The sequence below is a fragment of the Heterodontus francisci genome, chromosome 8 (assembly GCF_036365525.1).
Source record: "Heterodontus francisci isolate sHetFra1 chromosome 8, sHetFra1.hap1, whole genome shotgun sequence".
NCBI lineage: Eukaryota > Metazoa > Chordata > Chondrichthyes > Heterodontiformes > Heterodontidae > Heterodontus > Heterodontus francisci.
Window position 1 is genome coordinate 106,221,482 of NC_090378.1, and position 25,939 is coordinate 106,247,420.

A 25,939-nucleotide genomic window follows, 5' to 3' on the forward strand; every position below is an offset into this window, starting at 1 on the left:
CTCAGGTGTTGTATCCACACCTTTCAAAACCACAAACACCATGCCCCCCAAAAGTCCAACCTCAACCACTCTGCCTTTGCAAACTCAAAACCTTCCCTCTCAAAAGTCTTTCAATGTGTTGTCACCTCCAAGGTCAATGCCCACCTTTCCTGTAACTGCAAGTTTGAACCTCTCCAACCTGGATTCCACCTCTGCAACAGCATTGAAATGGCTCCATCTAAAGACACAAATTACATCCTATGTGACGGTTGAACGATCCCTCCTTATCCTCTTTGCAGCTTTTGTTATGGTCAAGCACATTGTCCTCCTCCAACTCCAGTCTCCTGTTGTCCAGCTCAGTGGGACTACTCTCACTTTGTCCCACTCTTACCTATCCAAACATTGAATGTTGCACATTTCCCTTCCTGTTGTCCCATCGTTAGTGGCTGTGCTACAGCTATCTAGGCCTCATGCTCTTGAATTCCATCCTTAAATCTCTCTAACTTCCTCTCCTTCTTTAAGAGCCACCTTAGCACCCACCTTTTTATCCAAGCTTTTGGTCACCCTTCGTAATATCTCCTCTTCGTCATTCCCTACTTTTGTCGAATTACGTCCCTGAGAAGCACCTGCTGTAACCTCAGGATTTAGAATGACTTAACAGAGATCTTTAAGATTATAAAAGGGTTCGATAGGATGGATGTAGAGATGATGTTTTGGGGGAGACCAGAACCCGAGGCCATAAATACAAAAGTCACTAATGCATCCAATAGGTAATTCAGGAGAAACTTCTTGGCCCAAAGAGTGGTAATAATATGGTTACCACAAGGAGTAATTGAGGTGAACCATATAGATGCATTTAAGGGGAAGCTAGGTAAGCATGAGGGAGAAAGGAGTAGAAGGATTTGCTGATAGGGTTAGATGAGACCACATCTGGAGTACTGTGTACAGTATTGGTCTCCTTATTTATGCAAGGATGTAAATGCATTGGAAGCAGTTCACAGAAGGTTTACTAGACTAATATCTGGAATAGGCGGGTTGTCTTCTGAGGAAAGGCTGGACAGGCTAGGCTTGTATCCACTGGAGTTTAGAAGAGTAAGAGGCGACTTGATTGAAACATATAAGATCCTGAGGGGTCTTGACAGGGTGGAAGTGGAAAGGATGTTTCCTCTTGTGGGAGAATCCAGAACCAGGGGTCACTGTTTAAAATTAAGGGGTTGCCCATTTAATTCAGAGATTAGGAGAATTTTTTTTCTCTCAGAGGGTCATGAGTCTTTGGAAATCTCTTCCTCAAAAGGCAGTGGAAGCACAGTCTTTAAATATTTTTAAGGCAAGGCAGAGTTAGATAGATTCTTGATAAGCAAAGGGGTAAAAGGTTATCAGAGGTAGGCAGGAATTTGGAGTTGAGGTTACAATCAGATCAGCCATGATATTATTGAATGGTGGAACAGGCTCGATGGGCCGAGTGGTCTACTCCTGCTCCTAATTCGTATGTTTGTATGAAGAGGGGTGGGAGAGGGCACACATTGAGCATAAATACGTAGACCAGTTGGCCCGAATGGGCTGTTTCTATCTAATCTCTAACACTCCATAGCCACCAAATCATGGTCTTCCTGCTGCAACAAGGAGGATGTACTTAATAGCCCTGACAGAGACTCCCACATTTCAATACTGATTGTGCAAGCGAACAAAGCCTGCACGGTACCTTCCAGGCCACTGCACAGCCATGCATGCATACAGTTTAACAGAAACATTGCCTGCAACCCTCCGAGAGGTCTATGTTCCTCGAACTTTGGCCTCTTGTGCATCCCTGCTTTCCATCACCCTTCCATTGGCAGCTATGCTTTCGGCTACCTAGGCACTATGCACTGGGGTTCCTTCCCTGAACTATGCCCTGTTAAGACACTCTTTAAAATCTTCCTCTTTGACCAGGCATTTGGTCATCTATCCTAATATCTCATGTGCCTTAGTGTCAAACTTTGACCGCTAATGCTCTCGTTTTCAGATAATTTACTATCATAAAGGCGCTATATAAATACAAGTTGTTGTTCAAGGGAAGATCCTGCAACCTGAAATGAACGGTGCAGTTGATCCCAACCTGGATGTGCCTGTGCAATAGCATTCTTGTTACTATCCATGCTGAGAGTATTGACTGGGACAGACTTTACTGCGTTCTTAATTGACTACTGGTTCTCAGGATGTGGGTGCCACTGGCAAAATGCCCATCCCCAGATGCCCCAAGGTCATTAAGAGTCGACTACAGAGTGTGGGATTGCAGCCATATGTAAGGGTAAGCAGGTTCACCTTCTCTGAAGGACCAGTCAGTGACCCAGTTGGGGCTTGACAGCATTCCAGATGGAAGCATTCCTGGTCATTTTTTCCCTCTAGTGCTAGCCCTTAAATTACCAGACTTACTGAATTCAATTTCATAACGTGGCTCAATGGGATATGAACTCACAACCTGAGTCATTAGTCCAATATCCATAACAAGGCTTTCATATTGGAGTCACACAAGTGCAAAGAGAGAGAGAGCGCGAGCAAGCTGGCTGTGAAACTGGGGCCCACAGTGACACCAATTCAGAATCCATTGCAAGTGATGAGACTGTACAAAGAAATTAATATCCAATTAAAAAGATTCGCAGGCTTCCTTTTTTAAAAAAAAAGTAACTGCAGCAACAGTAATACCAAGAATTCCACCCCTTGTACAAGTCGGGTTGGTAAATTAAAAGCAGAGCTGGCTCAGGCAGTAATCCCTCTCTGCTGCTCTTCAAAGCACCAAAGCTATTCAAGCAGCAACTTCCAAGCATTGGGTTACAGACTCAGGTCACTAGCTGGCGTGGGGCATGTTCTGCCAGGCAATAAAGAGTGTCAGCAGATCGGTGGAGAATGAAACATGACTCGACATTAGCTGATCAATCACACCACACAAAGTCTTTTATGTTTCACACAAGAGACACAGAATCATTCCTGAAGAACAATGAAGTAGCAAAGTCTACATTCTCAACAGCAAATTCATCCCATTTGGACCTGGAAGTCACTTGAATATTTTTTGTAAATTTGACCCTGCTGTGGGTGTTCCTGTTCTGTTTGTAGCACAGAACCACTCCCAGAAGCCTCAACCACTAATTCTGTAATAACAATTTCAGTGTCAGTCCTGGCTCAGTTGGGAATATTCAAACCTCTAAGTCAGAAGGCTGTGGGCTCAAGTCCCACTCCAGAGACTTGAGCACAAAATCTAGACCAACCTTGGGTGTCCAGTCTTTTCATGTGAGGGGCCACATTACAATTTTTGTCCTCAAAGGGGCACGGTGAGTAAATTTCAGGAAGATAAAGGCTTTAGAAATAGAGCATACTGGGTAAAAAAAATTACTAACCTCTCTTTTTCCGACAATTCCTCCCTTCGCCCACCATGCACAGGAGCGGAAACATCCTGCCGCTAGGCAAGGCCCCGCACTCTGAATCACGCATCATCGTCCTCTGCCAGAAACGCTCCTGTCTCCGCGTGCTCGCCCCCCCCTCCCCCGCCGTCTCCGCGTGCTCCCCCCCACCTCCCCCGCCGTCTCCGCGTGCTCCACCCCACCTCCCCCGCCGTCTCCGCGTGCTCCCCCCCACCTCCCCCGCCGTCTCCGCGTGCTCCCCCCCTCCCCGCTGTCTCCGCGTGCTCAGCAGCCCCCCCTCTGTCGCTGCGTGCTCGCCGCCCCCCACCACCGTCTCTGCGTGCTCACCCTCCTCCCCCACCATCTCTGCGTGCTCAGCACCCCCGTCTCTGCCTGTTCACCCCCTCCCCACCGTCTCTGCGTGCTCACCGCATCCCCCCCCACTGTCACTGCGTGCTCACCCCTCCCCCCCAACCGTCTCTGCATGCTCACTCCGCCCACCACCGTCATTGCGTGCTCAACCCCCCCCCCCAACCGTCTGTGTGCTCAAGCCCCCCCCCCCCAACCGTCTCTGCGTGCTCACCCCTTCCAACCATCTCTGCGTGCTCACCCCCCCCACCACCATCTCTGCGTGCTCACTCCCCCCACCGTCACTGCGTGCTCACGCATCCCCCCCCCCCCACCGTCACTGCGTGCTCACCCACCGTCTCTGCATGCTCACCGCCCCCTCCATCACTGTGTGCTCTCTACGACTAGTGATTGCTCAGTTAGAGGCTGCACTACACCAACTCTCCGCTCACTTACTGCTAACAACTGGGGCATACAAATGGAACAAAATCAATCTCACCCTTTTCTGTTCACAAGTTACGAAGGACTGGTGAGTCGGATTGAAAACTTTGGCAGAGCGGATTCTGGCCTGCAGGCCGTATATTGGACAACCCTGATCTAGACTGATGCTCCCAGTGCAGGACTGAGGAATTGCCAGCTTTTGGAGGTGCCATCTTTCAGATGGGACATTAAACCTCTCATGTGGACCTAAAAAATCCCATGGAACTATTTTGAAGAAAAGCAGGGGAGTTCTCCCTGGTGTCCTGGCCAATATTTATCTCTCAACAAACATCACTAAAAACAGATGATCTGGTTATTATCACATTGTTGTTTGGGGCATCTTGCTGTGTGTGATTTGCCTGCTGCGTTTCCGACATTACAACAGTGCCCACTTCAAAAGCGTAATCACTTTGAGACATCAGAGGTCATGAAAGGTGGTATATAAATCCAAGTTCTTTCTTTCCTCAATCATTGCAAGGCAAATTCCACAGCACAGAAGAAAAGGGCAGTAAGCTTATTATTTGAAAGTCATTACTTACAGCTTTGATTTAGGAGTCCCCACACCCCAGTCTTTCTTTAAGCTGTGCAATTGCACAGGGCCCCGAGCAGATCCACATATGCCTTTTCAGAATCAACCCCAGATTAAGTAGTTCAGTCGGTATCATTGTCTAGTGAAATGTAGGGCCCCCAAACTAAACCTTTTTTTTTATTTAGAGAATTAGCACTGAAACAGGCCCTTCAGCCCACCAAGTCTGTGCCGACCAACAACCACCCATTTAAATTAATCCTACATTAACTCCATATTCTCTACCACATCCCCACCATTCTCCTACCACCTACCTACACTAGGGGCAATTTACAATGGTCAATTTACCTATCAACCTGCAAGTCTTTAGCTGTGGGAGGAAACCAGGGCACCCAGCGGAAACCCACGCAGTCACAGGGAGAACTTGCAAACTCCGCACAGGCAGTACCCAGAACGGAACCCGGGTCGCTGGAGCTGTGAGGCTGCGGTGCTAACCACTGCGCCACTGTGTACTTGGGCTCCAGCAAGGCAAACATCACCCTTAGAGGGTAATAGTGAGGACCTAATCAGGGAGAAATAGGGTGGGAGGATAAAAAATGTACCACTGGTACCTGTGTCCTATTAATATACTGGGGGTATGTATTGTTGACAGACATGCTAATGTCAAGACACTGACCACCTTCCTGTACTGTTTGTAGTGCCTTGTCTCTGGATAGTGTAAACAGGCCAAATTCAACAGGAAAATAGCTACCCAAACAGAAGAAGGTGCAATCTAAACAAATCTGGGAGGGTGGTCAGACTGCCCTATAAAAAGGCAAGCGGCAAGGAAAACAAATTATAATTTTAAAGTTAGATCTGTTGACTCAATACTAGAGAAAGAATTTTCTCATCCTGAGGATCTCCCAAAACAGTACTCTTCCTAGAAAAGTGCCATTGTATTGTTAACAGCTACCTAAATCAAAACTCCATCTACCTATTTAACATCTCATTTGAAGTTCGACACCCCAGAACGCGGAAGTCTTCACTGTAGAAGACACAAGTAACATCCCAGAAATACTTGTACATCAAGAGGTGAAAGGGAGAGAGGAACTTAAAACTTAAAACAATCACAATCACCAGGGAAAGGGTACTGAGAAAACTTTAAGAATGAAAGGCTGACAATTCCCCAGAAACTGATGGACTTGATCCTAGGGTCTTAAAAGTAGCAGCTGCTGAGATAGTAGATACATTGGTTGTAATTTTCCAAAATTCCTTAGATTCTGGAAAGGTTCCAGATTGGAAAATCATAAATGTAACTCCTCTTTTCAAGAAAAGAGGGACATAGAAAGCAGGAAACTACAGGCCAGTTAGCCTAACATCTGTCATAGGAAAAAGGCGAGAAACTATTAAGAAGGTTATGGCAGGGAACTTAGAAAATCTCAATGCAATCAAGCAGAGTCAACATGGTTTTCAGAATCACAGAATAATAGAGTGGAGAGGCCCTTCGGCCCATCGAGTCTGCACCGATGCATTGAAGACACCTGACCTGTCTACCTAATCCCATTTGCCAGCACTTGGCCCATAGCCTTGAATGTTATGATGTGCCAAGTGCTCATCCAGGTACTTTTTAAAGGATGTGAGGCAACCTGTATCTACCACCCTCCCAGAAAGAGAAATCATGTTTGACTGATTTATTAGACTTCTTTGAAGAAGTAACAAGCAAGGTGGAACCTGTAGATGTGGTGTTCTTGGATTTCCAAATGACATTTGATAAGGTGCCACATCAAAGGTTACTACACAAAATAAGAACTCATGGTGTAGGGGCTAACATATTAGCATGGATAGAGGATTAGTTAGCTAACAGGAAGCAGAGAGTAAGGATAAATGGCACATTTTCAGGTTGGCAAGCTGTATCTAGTGGAGTGCAACAGGGATCAATGCTGGGGCCTCAACTATTTACAATCTATATCAATGATTTGGATGAAGGAATCGAATGTATGGTTGCTAAATTTGCTGATGACAAAAAGATAGGTAGGAGAGTAAGTTGTGAAGAGGACATAAAGAATCTACAAAGGGATATAGATGGATTAAGTGAGTGGGCAAAAATTTGGCAGATGAAGTATTATGTGGGATAATGTGAACTTGTCCACTTTGGCTGGAAGAATGGAAAATCAGTATATTATTTAAATGGAGAGAGATTACAGAACTCTGGGGTACAGAGGGATCTGGGTGTCCTGGTACATGATTCACAAAAAGTTACTTTGCAGGTACAGTAAATGATTAGGAAGGCAAATGGAATGTTGTCATTTATTGCAAGGGGAAATGGAATATAAAAGTAGGGAACTTTTGCTACAGTTGCACAGGGCATTGGTGAGACCACATCTGGAGTACTACGTATAGTTTTGGTCTCCTTACTTAAGAAAGGATATAATTGCATTAGAAGCAGTTCAGAGAAGATTCACTCAACTGATTCCTGGAATGAAAGGGTTATCTTATGGACAGATTGAGCCTGTATCAAATTGGAGTTTAGAAGAATGAGAGGTGATCTTATTGAAACATACAAGATCCTGAGGGGACTTGACAGGGTGGATACTGGAAGGATGTTTCCCCTTATGGGAGAGACTAGAACTAAGGGACACAGTTTAAAAATTAAGGATTTCCCATTTAAGATGAAGATGAGAACTATTTTGCTCCGAGGGTTGTTAGTATGTAGAATTCTCTTCCCCAGAGAGCAGTGGAGACAAGGTAATTGAATATTTTTAAAATTGAGTTGGATAGATTCTTGAGTGACAAGTGCGTCAAAGGTTATAGCAGGTCAACAGGAAAGTAGAGTTGAGGACACAACCAGATCAGCCACGATCTTATCAATTGATGCCTACACCTGCTCCCAGTTCATATGTCCACAGTAGAACAGGAACCAGCCATTTAACCCCTCAAACCTGTTCTGCCATTCAATACAACACTCCTGCTGCACTACACTGAAGCATCAGCCTGGACTATGTACTCAAGTCTCCAGAACAGGACTTGAACCTAACACCTACCAACTGAAGAGGTGAGAGTACTGCCAACTGAGCCACAGCTGAATCTATGTCAGGCAGCACCCGATGATCAAGATCAGAGACGAGGTGTTAACCGAGCAGTGGGATCCTGCATTTGGGTCACTCCAGGTAGAAGGTAAACAGGACGGTGAGGATGTTGGGGCACCAACAAAGTGCCAAGTAAGACTAGGAAACAGAACGAGACATCATTGGCTTGTTATGGCTGCTCTGATTGCTTGCACATGCTTCAGGGACTACAGAGAGAAAAACAACCAAAAAGATCATATATGATCCAGCATGGTTTAAGACTCTGAATGAGTGCGTGTAGCAAGGCCTTGAGCTAGACTGTCCTATTCTGTAATTTACTTACTGAAGACATACAAAATCAACTGGGTCAGGGATGCAGGAATCTACTATTTCTGATGTTTCACTGTTTTGGTGTTTACATTCTCACTTCTGGATACAGTTAATTTATTTTGATTTTGCAGCCACTGGAAGTGGTTACAAATCCTGCAGGGCCTCAAATGGGAACCACTTGAGTTAGCCAAAGATCCTGCAGTTAAGTCACTTATGATTTTATAAACCCTCATTTTGGTCATTTTCATTTGTCCTTGTTAAGCTTCACCAAGAGCAGGAGGCAGCCTCAGGGAACAGACCGACGATTTATCTGAGAACAGGTGACGGAATAGTGAACTCACTGGTGTACCAATGGTAAGGGGGCAGAATGTAGTTACTGCACCCATGTGATATCCCCAACCCCTCCCCTGATAACACTATGTTCCAGTTGGGGAATTGGACGCAAAGGAAATACCAGCCAGACGGATGAAACATGGACCAACATCACAGCCTTTACAACATGGCACAGAACTGCCACCTGGCTGGCTTTATCCAAGTTGGCATTAGTTTTAAATATTGATTTCAGCAGACATTTTTTGATACGGCAACATGGGATTTGCACAGTGTACTAGATGCTGTGCCATTGGTGTAGGATCCTGAGCAAGCCATTGAGGCACACAGTGACTTTGTTAACTGGATTGTGTACCAAGTGGCATTGGGGGGGGGGGGGGGGGGGGTGGGGGCAGTGCTTTGAACAGATGCTGATTCAGAGAAATATAATTAAAGCGTTGTAGAATCAAGTCAACATGTCAATGAGAGCCCGTCCACAAGGCACTCTTTTAATTGACTACCCTTAATTTATTGCCTTAGGAATACAAATACATTGTATTAATCAACCAATCAACTCCCCCCATTATACTTGGTTGAAACGGCATATCCTTTCACCAATACAAAGGGACAAAATCATCAATATCAACTGGAGTAATGAGTTGGTCCATTATGTCAAGTTGCAGCTTAAGTCTTTCTTCTTTTGTTGATTGTCTAGGTGCTAGTGGAAGAAAAAAGTTCAAGATCGTCCAACTTCACCTGGGGAGGTGGGTGAGATCGCCCTGCCTTTCCCAGGAATGACCCACCTTTAGCGCCAGTCACTTCCATTGCGGAAGGTGGCCACCCTATTTCTACAAAGACCAACCACCTACTCTCTTATCCTCTTGGTCCTCATCCCTTGGGTTATCCGAGGCTTCATCTGTAGTAGAAATAAAAACAAGAAATGCTGGAACCACTCAGCAGGTCTGGCAGCATCTGTGGAAAGAGAAGCAGAGTTAACGTTTCGGGTCAGTGACCGTTCATCGGGGTTCCGATGAAGGGTCACTGACCCGAAACGTTAACTCTGCTTCTCTTTCCACAGATGCTGCCAGACCTACTGAGTGGTTTCAGCATTTCTTGTTTTTATTTCAGATTTCCAGCATCCGCAGTATTTTGCTTTTATTCATCTGTAGTAGGCCTGACATGACATCTTGGTGCCATTGTTGGAAAGGGGACCAATATCAGATGGTCTTTTCTTTAATTAGAGGCAGTGATAGACAGTTGATCAGGTAATACTACCCTCTCTCAAAACTAAGAGAACAAAGATACATTCCCATCAGAAGACTAACAGGAACACACTTAGCCAAGGACCACCAGGGAAAAAAAAGTTCCATTGACAGACAAACCTGGGCAGAACAGCAGAGCCACAAGTATAAGGAGAAAATAGTCAAAACTCCAAAACCTAGAACGCTACCAGGAATAAGGGGTGTAAAATCTAAATATGCTTATGCTTTAAAAAAGCCTGAATGCCCAAAGAGTAGAAGTCCAGTCAATAAATAGATAAACTTGTATTGCCATAGTGCCTTTTCCCACCTCAGGACATCCCCAAAGTACCGTTTAGCCAATGAGGTAGTTTTATAAAGCGTAGTCATTGTTATAATGTAGGAAATGCAGCAATCAATTTGTGATCAGCAAGGTCCCACAAACAACAATGTGATAATGATCAGATAATTTCTTTCTAGGCGTTGGTGGAAGGATAAATACTGACCACGACACTGGAGAGAACTCCCATACTCTTCTTCAAAATAGTACCATGGGATCATTTCCATACACTTCAGGGACAGTTGAGGCCTTGGTTTAACGTCCTGTCATGAAGGCCCCCACCTTCCAAGAATGAGTCATATTAATTTCATCGTATGAACATTATTTTTTTTAACTGTGGCTGGAGTGAAGAGATGACTTGTTTAAAGAGATCACCAGACATTTGGCTGGAGAACATTTGCATACTAAGAGATGGCGCTTGGAGAGACAAAGCAACTATTCCCTGGTCCAATGAACCCAAATGGATTTTGATCACTAGACATTTGGCTGGAGGATGCTTGCATACTAAGACTGTGCTTGGAGAGACAAAGCAACTACTCCCTGGTCCAACTAACCCAAGTGGAGTTTGATCACCAGACATTGAAGGTATAAGAAAGCCAGCATTCCAGGGTCTGCTAAGATGGAGAATCCACAAACACGGGAGTGGTTAAACCAGCTGGTCACATGACTAACCTGCTGGCCCAGACTTTTTGAACTATACACAGGACAGTTTGAAGACAGACTGCAGATTGCAACTGAACCTGAAACAAGACAGCTTCTCTCCTGGCTAGCTCGCTTTCTCACTTTCTCACAAACCTCTGGACCCACTGAAGTTGCTTAAACTTCAAGAGAGTAAAGACTCCTACATCGAAACAAGTTAAAGGGTGCCCTGGGCCCCAACGAACAGCAAGACTGACCGGGAACCAAAGACTCCACATTGAACTCAAAGGACTGTAATTACAACCCAGCTATTGCCTCAAACGCTTCCCCTTTATTCTTTCTACTTTTTCTCTCTCTATCTTTGCTTGTGTTTATCGCGTATGCATGCTGTGGTTACGTCGCGTACTTAGAATCATTAACCGAATTAGAGTTTAAGGTTAATAAATTTCCACCTTTCTTGTTTAAATCTAAGAAAATCTGTCTGATTGATTTCTTTGCCATACAATTGGAAAGCAAAGAACAAGGAATCACTGGGGGGGGGGGGGTGGAGGTGCTAAAACACAGTGTTTTTAAAATTAAACCCTGTTACGGGTAAACCAGGTAAAGGCTGAGAGGGAACTCCTAGATCCCTTTCTCACTTGGTCACAACACATCCCAGTCAAAAGACAGCATGGGCGACACAGTGGCGCAGTGGTTAGCACCGCAGCCTCACAGCTTCAGCAACCCGGGTTCAGTTCTGGGTACTGCCTGTGCGGAGTTTGCAAGTTTTCTCTGTGACCGCGTGGGTTTTCTCTGGGTGCTCTGGTATCCTCCCACAGCCAAAGACCTGCAGGTTGATAGGTAAATTGGCCATTGTAAATTGCCCCCAGTGTAGGTAGGTGGTAAGAGAATGGTGGGGATGTGGTAGGAAATATGGGATTAATGTAGGATTAGTATAAATGGGTGGTTGTTGGTTGGCACAGACTCGGTGGGCTGTAGGGTCTGTTTCAGTGCTGTATCTCTCTATGACCCTCCAACAGTGCAATGCTCCTTCAGTACAGCATAAGAATATCAGCATAGATTTTGTGCTCAAGTACCTGGAGTGGGATGCAAGGATCCATACCAAGAAACACTATGATGAATTTGGGTTAACATGACTTTCTAGTTAGTGAGAGAGCCACGAGAAAGACATTAGCTAGTATAGGACATGATTCTGGTGTCCCAACAAAGGTGCACCATATTTTTTCTACATATATATTATCAGGATATACGTGTCACTGGCAAGGACAGCATTTATTGCCCTTGAGCAGGTGGTAGTGGACTGCTGCAGTCCTGGTGGTAAAGTTGCCGTTAGATAGGAAGCTGCAGGATTTTAACCCAACAATTAAGGAATGGCAATATATTTCCAAGTCAGGATGGTGTGTGACTTGGAGCGGAACTTGAAGATGGTGGTGTTCCCATGCACCTGCTACCGTTGTCCTTCTAAGTGGTGGTGGTCACGAGTTTGGCAAGTGTCATCACAATCACCCAAGAAATGTGATCAGCAGCCAAGTCGGCTCACTTCAGCCCTTGTGAAACATTGCTTCCATCTTCCCCAACCGTCTGGGGTGGTCACCTGTGTTTTTAATCTGTGCAACGCTTTGCCTCTGTAGAACAACTGGCATTTGTATCATGCCTCAAAGCTATGAGAAAAGTCACAAAGTGCTTCACAGATCCATAATAGGAAAAAAGGGCAATAGCAGCAAACAGTTGAACTGCAAAACTCTTCACCACTTACCTTTGGTGTAAACAGTGCCTCTCCTGTGACATGACTCCTCCTCCACAGCTCCGACTGCAGGTGGACCAGGAACTCCATTCTCCCCACCACTGAGCTACGTCCTCCTCGCTGCTTTGATCCTTCTCTGTGACTTCACTACTGTCCTGACAAAAACAAGAAAAACATCCGTTTGCATCCATCAACCATTTAGTAGATCGATTACCCAGAAATGCAATAGCTAAGGAAGAGGCAGTGAAGCTGGCACTAAAAAGCACATGGATAAAGAAAGATGTTGCATTTATATAGTGCCTTTCACAACTTCTGGCTGTCCCAAAGCCCTTTACAGCCAACTAAGTAGTTTTGAAGACTTGTCAATGCTGTAATGTAGGAAACACAGCAGCCAATTTGCACACAGAAAGGTCCCATAAACAGCAGTGTGATAATGACCAGATAAACTGCTCTATTGACATTGGTTGAGGGGAAAATATTGGCGAGGACATCAGGAAGAACTCCCCTGCTCTTCTTCAAACTCGCCCCTCCCCATCTCTATAACCCCCTCCAACCCATCTGCACTCCTCCAATTCTGGCCTCTACCGCATCCCCGATTTTCAGCATTCCATCATTGCTGGTCATGCCTTCAGCTTCCTAAGCTCTGGAGTTCCCAGTTCCTTCCCCAAACCTCTCCACCTCTGCTCTAAAATGCTCCTTAAAACCAACTCTTCATTGTCCTAATGTGGATTCTTATTCAGCGATTAGGAACTTCAGTTATAAAGATAGATTGGAGACGTTGGGACTGTTTTCCTTGGAGAAGACGGAGAGGTGATTTGATAGAGGTATTCAAAATCATGAGGGGTCTGGACAGAGTAGATAGGGAGAAACTGTTCCCACTCATGAAAGGATCAAGAACGAGAGGGCACAGATTTAAAATATTTGGTAATAGAAGCAAAAGTGACAGGAGGAAAACCACTTTCTGCGTGAAGAAGTTTAAGGTCTGGAATGCACTGCCTGAGAGTGTGGTGGGGGCAGGTTCAATTGAAGCATTCAAAAGGGAATTAGACTGTTATATGAAAAGGAAGAATGTGCAGTGTTACGGGGAGAAGGTGAGGGAGTGGAACTGAGTGAATTGCTCTTTCAGAGAGCTGGTACAGACACAATGGGCTGAATGGCCTCCTTCTGTACTGTAACAATTCTGTGATTCTTATTAGGAGTCATAACAAAAGAAAAAAATATTTTTGGCAGTTAACATAAGTGCAAGTTCCAAAAGACATTCAATACCCAAAAATTCTCTGTGGATTGACCCAATTCTTCTAATGTGGCTCGGTTTCAAATTTTATTTGATAACGTTCCTGTGAAGTGCCCTGGGACGTTTTATAAAATAAAAGGCACTATATAAATACAAGTCAATACTATAGTGCATGGGATCTGCTACTTGCACCTGAAAGGGCAGTTTCTTCCGAAAGATGGAACTTCTGATAGAATATCACTCCCTCAGTGCTACACTGGAGCATCAGTCTAGCTTTTGTGCTGTTGTCCCTGAAGTGCGATTTGAACCCACAAACTTCTGACTCAGGAGGCCAAAGTACTACCAACTGAGCCACAGCTGACACCAAAAGATGTGAAATGGGACCATGTCTCCTGAGCCAGAGTTTCAGGGGATGAATAGGGAGCAGCGTAGGAAGTTTTGAGGGTCCAGCTGATCTTGAACGTGGATATGCAGACACTGGGCCCAACAATGCTGGTGGCCGCATTAGACACAGGTCTCTGTGTGGCTCAGTATCATACCAGGTGATGCAGTTACCCATGGTGAACCTATTAAAGGACACTCTGCTCTGATCTGTAATCTTCCTTTGAGATCCATACAAATTTCCCCTGGGATTCAAACTATTGGCATGTGCAGCAGGGTCCTGGGACATCTTGACAACAGCTTGATCAGCAATCCTACCTGAAGTCTCTCCCCATACCTTATGCAACAAGATGGTTTAGAAGACACTGGAGCACACTGGGAACAGTCCCAAGTAAAAAGGTCAACTGTCTGCTTACAACAGAAAAATCAGTTACATTATCAGTTAGGTCCATAGTGGGCAGGGGGCAAAGTAGAGGAAATCTGTCAGACTAGAGCGGTTAAAGGTTGGGCTGATATAAATATTGCTTTCTCCCACCGCTGTTTACCCACAAAATTGAGGCAAAAATTAAAAGTCAGCTGATTGCTACTGCTGCTCACAGTTATAGGTGTGATTATTTCGTGTTTCTCCTCAAGGTAACCATACATAACAGCCACACAACACAGCTCGGGACTTATGGTCTTTGTTCCCATGATACAGACTCCCCCTTACCCATTCTAAAAAGTTAGCTAGAATTTAAAAAAAATCGTGCTATTTTAAATTAGTCAAATCAGAACACCTAAAAAATCCAGGTAAAACCCTTGCTCTATTCCAAGCTGCTCTGGGATCACGAACAGGGATGAACGCAATAAGCCAGTTTTAACTTGTGAACACATCTCGGGCCTATATCAAGTGTACAGCAGATTCCTAGAAGAACATTAACTTATGAGGGCCATATAACTGCTTTTATTTCTATATTTAAAAACATCTCCAATCTATACAAATAATTATTTTTCATTTGAAAGTTGGATTACAGAGGGCTCAAAATGCACCAGATAAAATTTCACAACACAAAATCTCCTGATGTAGGAGTTCAGGGAAGGTGGTGTTATGACCGGAGTCATGAGGCTGAGGATTGAGGAGGAGAAATTTCTTCACTCAAAGGGTTGTGAATCTTTGGAATTCTCTATCCCAGAGAGCTGCGGATGCTCAGGTGTTGAGTATATTCCAGTGAGACACTGATAGATTTTTGGATATCAAGAGAATTAAGGGATACGGGGATAGGGCGGGAAACTGGAATTGAGGTAGATCAGCTATGATCTTATTGAATGGTGAACAGACTTCCAAGGGCCAAATGGCCTACTCTGCTCCATGCTGCTCTTTTTTTTTTTATTTGTTTGTGGGATGTGGGCATCATTGGCTAGGCCAGCATTTATTGCCGATCCGTAATTGTCCTTGAACTGAGTGGCTTGCTGAGCCATTTCAGAGGGTACTTTTTTTTTTTTAAAAAGAGTCAACCATATTGCTGTGGGTCTGGATTCACATGTAGGCCTTGTTACGACCAGGTGAGAAAAGTGTCTAGGGTTCCCTTTCAGCCTTCAACCGGTCTTACTGTAACAGGGTTTTAATTTTAAACACACCATGTTTTGAGCTCCCCCTTGGTGAATCCTTGCTCCTGCTTTCCAATTATAAGGCAAAGAAATTAGCACAAACAAGCTTTCTTAGGTTTAAAGAAGAAAAGTGAAATTTATTAAAACTGAAACTTAAACTCTAATTGGTTAATGCCTACGGATACATGTCGTGCCCACGCCAGCATCCATACGCGATATGCGCATGCAAATAGAGACAGAAAAGAGAAGAAAAATAAAGTGGAGAGGTTTGAGGCAATATCAGAAGAGTTGCTTGTTAGTGTGCTTCGAGCTCACTATAGAGTCCTTGCTTGTCGATAATTCTTGCTTTTCATTGGGGCCCAGTATTCTTCTTAAACCTTGTTCACTGTAGGAGGCTTTTCTCTCTTGGGGTTCATGTGTCTTCAATGGATTCCAAAGCTGGTGAGAAAGAGAGGAGAGCAGACAGGAGAGAGATGTTCTCAATCCTGGAGCCAGGAGCGTTCTGCCAGTTCAAAACTCTGTGGCAAGTTCAAATTTTTTTTAAAACTCAGGTAGCGCAGCAGGTTAGTCATGTGACTAGCTGGTGTGACCACATCCATGTGTGTATTCGGCCATCTAAGCAGTTAACCTAGAATGCGAGCTCCTCCACCCTCAATGTCTGGTAATCAAAATTCCATTCTGGACTAAATTGGAGTAGGGAGTAGCCCCTTTGTCCTTTCCAAGTACTGTTTGTTAATATGCAAAAATGTCTCACCAGCCAAGGATCCATTGTGGTTTTTTTAACCAGTTCTTTCTTCACTCCAGTAACAGTTTAAAATTAATGTTCACGTGGTGAAATTAATATTCCTCATTCTTGGCAGGTGGGGGCCTGCATGACAGCCTGGATTCACATGTAGGCCAGACCAGGTAAGGAAGGCAGATTTCCTTCCCTAAAGGACATTAGTGAACCAGATGGGTTTTTACAACAATCGACAATGGTTTCAATTGTGCATCCCCTACAACATCTCAGAAAATAGAGCTCTTACATTCCCCATCATAATTTCTAAATCCTACATAACTGCAAGCTGTGTTTTTGTGTACTTTCAGATTCCGCTTCTGCAATCAAAATGATAAAATACTGGGTATGTATGCTTTTGAAATCACAAGTCCACATTGAAGGGTTCAACCATGTTCAGTCCTCTGGGTGAATACCAGATCTTCCCATCAAGTATAACTTGTTACATAGGTCTGGCAGATCACTCCAGGCCCTGGGATTCTCGCAGCCATTAGACTGTACTTCAATCCCCACTACACCTGGTCCCTGCCCAACCTCTCTCACTATTCCTCCTCCCAGCCCCAGTCTAACTGGGCACCAAAAGGAGCTGTTTGGTCCCAGTGCTATTCTCATGAGGCCACTGTTAAGATGTTACTTGGCAGGCAACTGCCACCTGCCCATTAGTGGATAGACTGCACCAACCGGGATCGCCTGATGCATGTCCCATCCCCAAACCTGGGACAAGGCTCACTGAATCACACACCATAAGGAGGTAATGCTACACACTGCAATTTGGCATCACACAACAAAACAAAAATCCATAGGCTCGGGAGACACACACAGCAGCAAAAGGTGAGCAGCAAAGTAAAATACAGTTAAGGCTGGTCCACTATCAGGGACTGTGCATCTTCCAGTCTGGGTTACTTCAAACAGAAAATGGCATGAGTTGGCACAAGAGGGCCCTGATTTCCCCTACCCGCCCCCTCCCCCAAAAGAAGTATCCATAACAACATTCTTCATCCCTTCAAGTAACAAGGGGAATACCAGCAGAAACACGGTCAATGTGATATTTAAGGGAGAATCTTCCACTACATGAAGCTGGTTTCTTTGAACTTATAATGGATCCTGATTGTGTTGCATCCCTAATTGGCCAATGTAGAAAATGCAAATTTCCCTGCAGCAATAATCCAATTTTGAAGCATTGAGCCAGTTGACCCTCATTTGTGAAAGCTCCAAGAACCGAGCTACGGAGCATAAAATAGCAGTGGGAAATGGCTCAAGAGGAATAACTCAATGTTATCTCTGACATCTGGGCTCTGCAAGTACTGGTGAACATGGATATGGAGAGATGGCAGCGCACTTTACACAAGGGAAGACTGCGTCAATCATGTAAAAGTCGCACCAAGCACGTCATATGTCCCTGCCGGTTTCGCTGCTATCAACTGTGGAACCAGGCAGCAGGTCTGGAGGAAAGTTGTTCATTTCATTTGTTGCTTGTGGGATCTTGCCTTGCACTACAATCGTTGGCATGTTAACAACAGGAACAGACTGCTGCACACTCTATCTCGGTCCATAGCAGTTTGGGATATCATAAAGCAATGTATAAATGTTTTAAGCTTGAGTCGAGGCTGCAGGCAGGGGCATTTGGTAAAGGCTACCATTTATCAATCAGGATAGAGTGAGGCAATGGAGCGATATGGGGCGGGGACCATGAGTTCCACTCGCTTACCCAGCAAATGGAATCAATCAAGGCTGGGGTGATGAATGTGTGTGTGTGGGCCACAGAGCTTTGGAATGTGTTCTCTTACAGAAGTTACAGCAAAACAATGGAATTATTTTTCCTCTTTCTGGCCCTGGGGTTTTGAGACCAATTGAAGTTAACAGCACAGATAGCGATCAAGCCTTGGTTTGCACATACAACCAAGCGGTGGAAATAACCAGTAAACTGCCGGGGGAGCCAGCATTCAATTTGCTTCTTGTTCCTTTTATCGTATCCGAGAGGTCAGAGGGTGATCCACTCCCAGGTTTCCACTGCTGCTGTTCTGCAACTGACCACTAGGAGGCACAAGAATAGACTGGTGAAGACCCTTCCTCCTTTTCCTGAGCTTCCAGCTGAGACCTGATTACAGATCAGTTGTGAAAGGGAATCTAGCCCCTTTTTTCTTCACTCACTCAATGGTGCTGCTGCTCTGCAGTTGTGTTTTAAAAAATTTTGTTTCAGGAATTTTCTGTACTTTTAAGTAGGAAGCAATTCCCCTGGGTCTTGATTTTCCCCTCTAATGACTGCTGATTATTTCACGTGTAATAATTTTTCTAACTTTGCTGGCTGGTAGTGCCTGGTGTGTGGATTTTAATCAGATACATGCTGCTGTTATTCCTTCCCCAGTTTTTCTTCAGATTTTGGCTCCTCCTTCTCTTCCCTACTCCTCTCATTTGCTGGTATGTAATTCCATATTGCTGCAAGCCCTCCAGGAACCCCCTCTGATGCCCATTATTCTTGTGTGAGCAAAGGCAGTAAGTGTTGGCAGGCTATGCAACTGGGAAGGCCCTGTCCTGCCTATGCTTTTGTGTTTTGCGGCAGGGAGTGTGAACAGTGATCAGGAGTAGAACCTGTGCCTGATTTCCACGCCCCACCCCCACTCCTGCTGTATAATTGTAGGTCAAGGGCTACAGAGGGCTTCAGTTGTCTTTAACTAACATGGGTCAAATCAGACACCGAATCTAGGACCTTCCTTACCTGTGTGGCTTGGCAGCACACTGGACAGGACATTGAGGGTGGGATAGGGGAAAGATTATTTAAACAGCATAGAACATTATTGGGATAAACCTTTCAGTGGTGTTGCATGCTAACATATGTCAGAAAATGCCACTATCACAAGAAGCACGTGTGCATGACGTAACAGGACATGCACATGTGCTCTGAGCTCTTTCGCTTCCCAGAGCAGCCACGATTCCTGTTGTAATCGATGTGTGGGAGGGATCCAGCCGGGTTCATAGAATCATAGAATCGTTACAGCACACAAGGCGGCCATTTGGCCTGTTGTGTCTGTGCTGCCTCTCTGCAAAAGCAACTCACCTAGTCCTACTCCCCTGCCTTTTCACTGTGGTTGAGAGTGGGAGTGGCAGAAAGGAAGCAGTACATATACTCACAGGGAGGATGAGGCAGTGAGCCAACCAGCCCTTCTCTCATAGACTTCCAAGACGGGGATGGTACAGAGTTGTTGGGATTAATGATCCTGCCCACTTGCTCATGCCAAGCCACTAGGGCATGAACTGTGCTGCTGGCATTGATTGAGGGAGAAATGTTTGCCAGGCATTGGGACTACACCCTCCTAACCTTCAAAAGCATGCCATGAATCTCCAGCATCCACCCAAATCATCAAAAAAAATACATGAGGCTTAGTCTACTGTCTCAGCCAAAGGATGGCGCCTCTGACAACGCAGCACTCCCTAGTACTGTCCTGGAATATCAGCCTAGAGCATTTGCTCCTGAACTCCATCATTGGAGGTTCCTCAGTCAGTACATTCCTGGCCTCTGCCCAAAAGCTTGCTGAAAAGATTTCACCTTGTTACCTCAATGCCTGCCTTGAAAAGCCTCCTGTAAACTCATCTATTTGGCCAGCTCCTGGTTCTCGCTCCCCAAATTCCATCTTGCTCTGCAGCTCTGCCTTGTAAAGTAATTGGAGATGCTGAGTTACATAAAGAGCCCCATCTAAATGCAACAACAAGCACCTTTATGTAACAAGGTGCTTCACAGGAGCACTTTCAGACAAAGTTTGGCACCATGCCACCAAAGGAGACATTAGGACAGGTGAAAGAGGTAGGTTTTAAAGAGTGTCCTAAAGGAGGAGAGAGCGTGGCAAAGAGATTTGGGGAGAGAATTCAGAGCTTAAGGCATGGCTACCAGTGGAGGAGAGAGATAGGGAGGTGAAGAAGTTTACATATTGTGCCTTTGGCCTGGAATGCAAGAGCTGTCGCTTTGAACCGTGGATTTTGATGTAGCCCATGATTTTAGTGTGTGGTGTTCTATGTTTTAGAAGTGGTTAATGAATAGTGAATAAAAAGGTTTGGTTTATTTTTCTTCCTTTAATTTTCTCACCAAAACCCATTTAGCTGTGTAAATGTCGAGTAAAAAAAATGATTAGAGGGCATCACAGCTGAGACCAATGAAATCATGGTCTGGGCTCCAGCTGAAGAATAATTGGCTAGGTAAGACACCTCAAAGGATGCTCATGCCCATGGACCTGTACCGAGCAGAGTCATGACTACATAGGAGGGCAGACGGAGGAGGAAAATTACGACAGTTACCTTTTGTGAAAAAGGTCTGTCTCTGTTCATTGCTGCCTCAACCAAGCTTTCAGTCATGGCCCAGTGTGTTAGCACTCTCCTTTTTGAGTCAGAAGTTTGAGTTCAAGCCCCGCTCTAGAAATAAGCGCAAATTCTAGGCTGACTCATCAGTCCTGTACTGAGGAAGTGCTGTACTGTCAGAGGTGCTGTCTTTTGGAGGAGATATTAAACCCTCTCAGGTGGCATAAAAAGATCTCATGGCACGATTCGGAGAACATGGAAGTTCTTCCCAGTGTCTGACCAATATTTATCCCTCAACAAAAATCACAAATAAATTTTCCAGTCATTACCACATGCTATTTATAAGAACTTGTGCTCAAATTAACTGACGTGTTTCCAACATTACAACAGTCACTACATTTCAAAAGTAATTCATTGACTGTAGCACTTCGGGGTGTCATGAAAGGCGCTATATAAATGCAAGTTATATGAGCGAGAGCAAGGCTGAGTAGCAAGAGTGCGAGTGGACAACAGATAAAAGTCGGAGAACTGGCGGCAGAAAGTCAGTGAGAGAGAGCCTGTGAGGAAACCACGCAGAAGACAAGCGGAAGAACTGGCAGCAGAGAGTGAGATAGTCAGAGCCAGAGCCAATGGTCCCTCTAAGCTGCATGGCCGCGTATGCCTGGTGCTGTTCCTGGCATGTTCTTCAATACTCCTCATTGAACTAGGCTTGGTCCCCTGGCTTGAAGGCAATGGTAGAATGGGGGATATACCAGGCCATGAGGTTAGAGATTGTGGTGAAATAAAATTCTGCTGCTGATGGCTGACAGCATCTCATGGATGTCCAGTTTTGAGCAGCTAGATTTTTTCCGAATTTACACCACTTAACACGGTGGCAGTATCACAATACGATGGACAGTGTCCACAGTGCAAAGACAAGGCTTTGATTTCGCAAGCACTGTTCTATGGTCACTCCTACCAATACTGTCACTAACAGATGCATCAGTGGCAGGTAGATTGGTGAGGATGAGATCAAGTAGGTTTTTGATTTGTGTTGATTCTCTCACTACCTGCCACAAGCCCAGTCTGACAGATATGTCCTTCAGGATTTGGCCAGCTCGTTCAGTAGCGGTGTTACCAAGCCACACTCGGTGACGGACATTGAGGTCCTCCACCCAGAGTACATTCTGTGCCCATATTACCCTCAGTACTTCTTCCACGCTATGTTTAACATGGAGGAGCACTGATTCAGTACTGGAGAGGAAAGAGAAAAATCCAATTGTCTAGTTGGAACAAACTATGTAGGTAGGAACAGGGAGGAGGCCCTGCTGAGGGAGTATCAGGAGTTAGGAGCTAAATTAAAAAGCAGGACCCTGAGGGTCATAATTACTGGATTATTGCCTGAGCCACATGCAAATTGGTATCAAAACAAATAATTCTCTTCATCTAACACATAACTAAAGAGCTGGTGTGGGCAAGAGATGTTCCATTTCACAGGACACTGACACCAGTACTGGGTCAGGAAGGAACTATACTGATGGGACGGGATCCTCCTGAACTGGAATGGGACCAATGTCCTAGTAAAAAGTGTAAATAGGGAAGTGGCAAAGGCTTTAAACTAGTAAGAAGGAGGGAGAGAGCTACAAGAAATGAAACAAGCCTAAATATAAATCAAACAGGAAAGGAGAGCATAGGACAGACTAAACTAAGGGAGGACATATATGGCCAGGAAATAGAGATATAGTGCAGGAGTGGGGAAAAAATGGTTAAAAATAAAGAGAGGAACTGCTAATAAAAATTTAAATGTCAGAAGATGAGATTAGAAATGATATAACTGCACTTAATATAAAACAGAAGAAATAGTAACTAAACTAATCAAACTCAAAGAGGATAAAAACCTCCGGTCCAGATGGATTGCTTCACACATTTTAAAAAAGAATCTAGGAAAGAAATAGCACAGACACTATCACAGATATTTAACAGATCATTGGAAAAAGATGCAGTGCCAGATGACTGGGGAATAGCCAACATAATACTTATATTTACAAAGGGAGATAGAACATGTCCATTGAACCATACCCAGTGAACCAGTCAGCTTAATATTGGTGATGGGAAAAATAGAAAACATTGTGAAACCAAAAATAACAAATAATCAGCATGGATTTGACCAACCTCATTGAATTCTTTGGAGAGGTAACTGGTAATGCAGTAGATGTAATTTATCTAGATTTCCAAAGGCCTTCAATAAAATGCCAAATAATAATGAATATTAGAGCATATGGAGCAAGCGGATAAGGAGCAGAATAGATAGCTTGCTGGATGTGAGATAGAAAGCAGAGAGTGGGGGTAAAGGATAGCTATTCAGAGTAACAAACGGTGGAAAGTGGGGTCCCACAAGGAACAGTGTTGGGACCACTATTCACAAATTAGACTATGGAATCAAAAACACAATTTCTAAATTTGCAGATGACACTAAATTGAGGAAATAATCAATACTGAAATTACAGGAAGATATTAATAAACTTGCAGAATGGGCATATATTTGGCACAGTTAAGTTCGAGGTATTAAGATTTTGGTAAGAAAAATAAGGTTGTATATTACTTAGAAAATACAAATTTAAATGGGGTAGAAGAACAAAGAGATCTGGGAGTACAAGTACAGAAATCACTAAAAAGTAGCAGCACAGGTCATTAAGGTCATTAACAAAAGCAAATCAAGAATCAGGGCTTATTTCTGGAGGGATAGAATTAAAAAGTAGCTAAATTATGCTAAACTTGTATTGAACCTTGGTCAGACCACACTTGGAGTAATATGTACAATTCTGGTCATCATGTTATTAAAAAGGACAGAAGCACCAGAAAGGGGGCAAACGAGATTTACTAGGATGGTACCAAAAATGCAAGCTTATACCTAAGTGGAAACGATGAACAGGCTGGGTCTCTATTTTCTTGACAAGCGAAGGCTGAGGGGTGGCCTAATAAAGATCTTGAAAATTATGAAAGATTTTGATAGTGTGGCTTCCAGTTATGTGGAAGAGCAAAACTAGAAGTCATCAATACAAGTTAATTCCCTATTTTAGTTTTTGTGACTAAGAAGAAACTACTTAACCTAGAAAGTGATGAGAATGTGGAATTCGCTACTACAGGGAGTAAACTGAAGCGAATATAAGATGCATTTAAGGGGAGGCTAAATCAACATGAGGGAGAAAGGAATAGAGGTGATCCTAATAGTTAGGTGAGGAAGGGTGGGAGAGGGCTGGAGTGGAACATTAACGCCAGAATGGACTGGCTGGACCGAATGGCCCGTTTCTGTGCTGTATATTCTATATAATTCTACAAAAGTAATTTCTTTAAAAGCACATTTAACATGGAACGTTGTTCACACGTTTGACCTTCCATCTGTCAACCAAGCCTCTCCACCTGAAGCGGTAATTAGCAGGAAGTGAGTATACTTTCCCACTAACTTTTGGCAGCTTGCTGCTTTTCCCATGGGCTCCCGCTTAGTGTGGGGAGCTCCCGATTTCAATGGGGAGTTTTGTTGGGGAGAGGAGGAGGAGGAGGAGGAGGAGGGGGGGCTCATTGCTGTGATCTGAGCGCTCAGTGACTGTGGGAAAACCTCCAGAGCACAAAACAAACAAAAAAAAAAGGCTGAAGCGCCACCGCAAACAATCTTTTAAACATGTTTTTTTCCAAGGGAAATGTTTAGCTAATCGGTTCACTTTAATGATGCCCAATTTTGATTTTGCAAGGAGCCAGAGATTTGCAAAGTCTTACGGCTTTGAGTACAGTGGCTAAGTTCATGTTAGAGAAAGCTTTGGGTTGAACAATCACACACTAAGCCTAATCGCTTCTCCTTTCTCCCCTCGGGGTTGGCAGCTCACAAGAGCGGCCAGAGACAAAACAAATCCCACGTGATGTGCCAGAGCCCCCGAACCAGGGCCAGATGAAAGGCTTCACGTTTGAGGCAAAATTAATGTGCCTCCTCGTCTAGACAAGCAAGAAGGGGGCTGCAAGCTGCCCTCCCCAGCCTCTCAATCTGCACACTGCCCTCCTGCCAGGCCCAACACCGGCATTTCAAAAAAGAAACAGACCAGGTCACATTCCCCTCGCCCTTTCCTAAAAGAAAAAAACTTCACCTCAAATCACTTAACCCCCAACACAATCTATTAAATTCAAATCCACACCTTGTCCTTTCACTAAATAAAAAACTTCATCCCAATCGCTTCATGTCAACACTTAAGGTTCTCGCTTATCTAATTCCCACCTTGTACAATAATCGGATGCAAAGAAACAAGCAAATTAACTCCGAGTTATAATACCGATAAGCTGTCAGTCGTGTGAGGGGAAACTAAAAGTACCGGCGTGCGCGCGCAAAGTTCATTTGCCGAGGATGAAACGCGGCTAAACTGGCAGGAAGGTTTTTATTTAAAGTAAAAAGCCGTGTGTGTGATGGGAGTCTGCAATTGGAAACAGCGGGGTTAAAAAGAAAACCCACATTAAATGCTTTCATGCTCCAAGATGTAAGATAGGATGGTTCAGTTTAAACGGACACTTTATCCAAAGCACATACAACATACATCCAACTCTTGTTATATATTCTGCAAATTGTTTTTAAAACATTTCTGCTAAGAAAAAATCTCTCCCTCAAATCTGGAAACATGAAACAATATCATTTAAACACGTTTTTAAAGCCAAGCGTTGAACTGATCTGCAGAGTTTTTTTTTAAATATACGTCTAAAACCCTTTAAAGTAAAGCAAAGAGTCAAACCAAGAAACAAATGTTTTCTCACCACCTCGCACACACACACACGTGAGAAGTTCTCACACTAAAACAGCTTTTGTCTTGTGTTGTCCTGTGAAGCAGGCTGCTGCTCAGGTTCCAACGAGAAAGGGAGAGAGAGAAAGCACCAAAGCTTACGGGTGTGTAAGATAAGAACTAAAACTTACCGGATAGCCGTGAGCCTCAGCCCGCCACAGAAGGAAAAGCACAGAATAGGTGAAAAGCGCAGCAGACCTATTGCTGAGAGTCCAATCCCTGGCAGCCATTCTCCAGCAGAACTGCAGGAGGAACACATCAAGGGAGAGCTTGATGAAACCTGGATGGAGAACAATTAATGACTTTACAACCTGTGGGTGCAAGCGAGGGGGGCAGATCGCTCCATTTACCCTGATTGACAAGCTAGACTAGCAGTGTGTGTGCAAGACCCCAGCTGAAAGGAAAAGACACCCATTCTTTTTCCTCCCAGGGCTTTGTGTCTGTGTGTGCCTATTGCACATTCTTTTGAACTTTTTTTCTCTCTTCCCCCCCAAGCCACACAAAACTTGGGGGGGGGGGGGGCAGGGG

General features: G+C 44.4%; 1 protein-coding gene across 1 annotated transcript in view; it reads right to left on the reverse strand.

The window, feature by feature from the left end:
- si:ch211-267e7.3 (ADAMTS-like protein 2) overlaps nucleotides 1-25,670 on the reverse strand; it is a 152,114-nt gene extending 126,444 nt beyond the window's left edge. The window contains exons 1-2 of the mRNA XM_068036528.1: nucleotides 25,543-25,670; nucleotides 12,364-12,501 (exon numbers count right to left, since the gene is read on the reverse strand). Coding sequence (XP_067892629.1) covers nucleotides 12,364-12,501; nucleotides 25,543-25,670 — 266 coding nt within the window. The remainder of the gene's footprint in view (nucleotides 1-12,363; nucleotides 12,502-25,542) is intronic.
- Nucleotides 25,671-25,939: the final 269 nt, after the last annotated feature.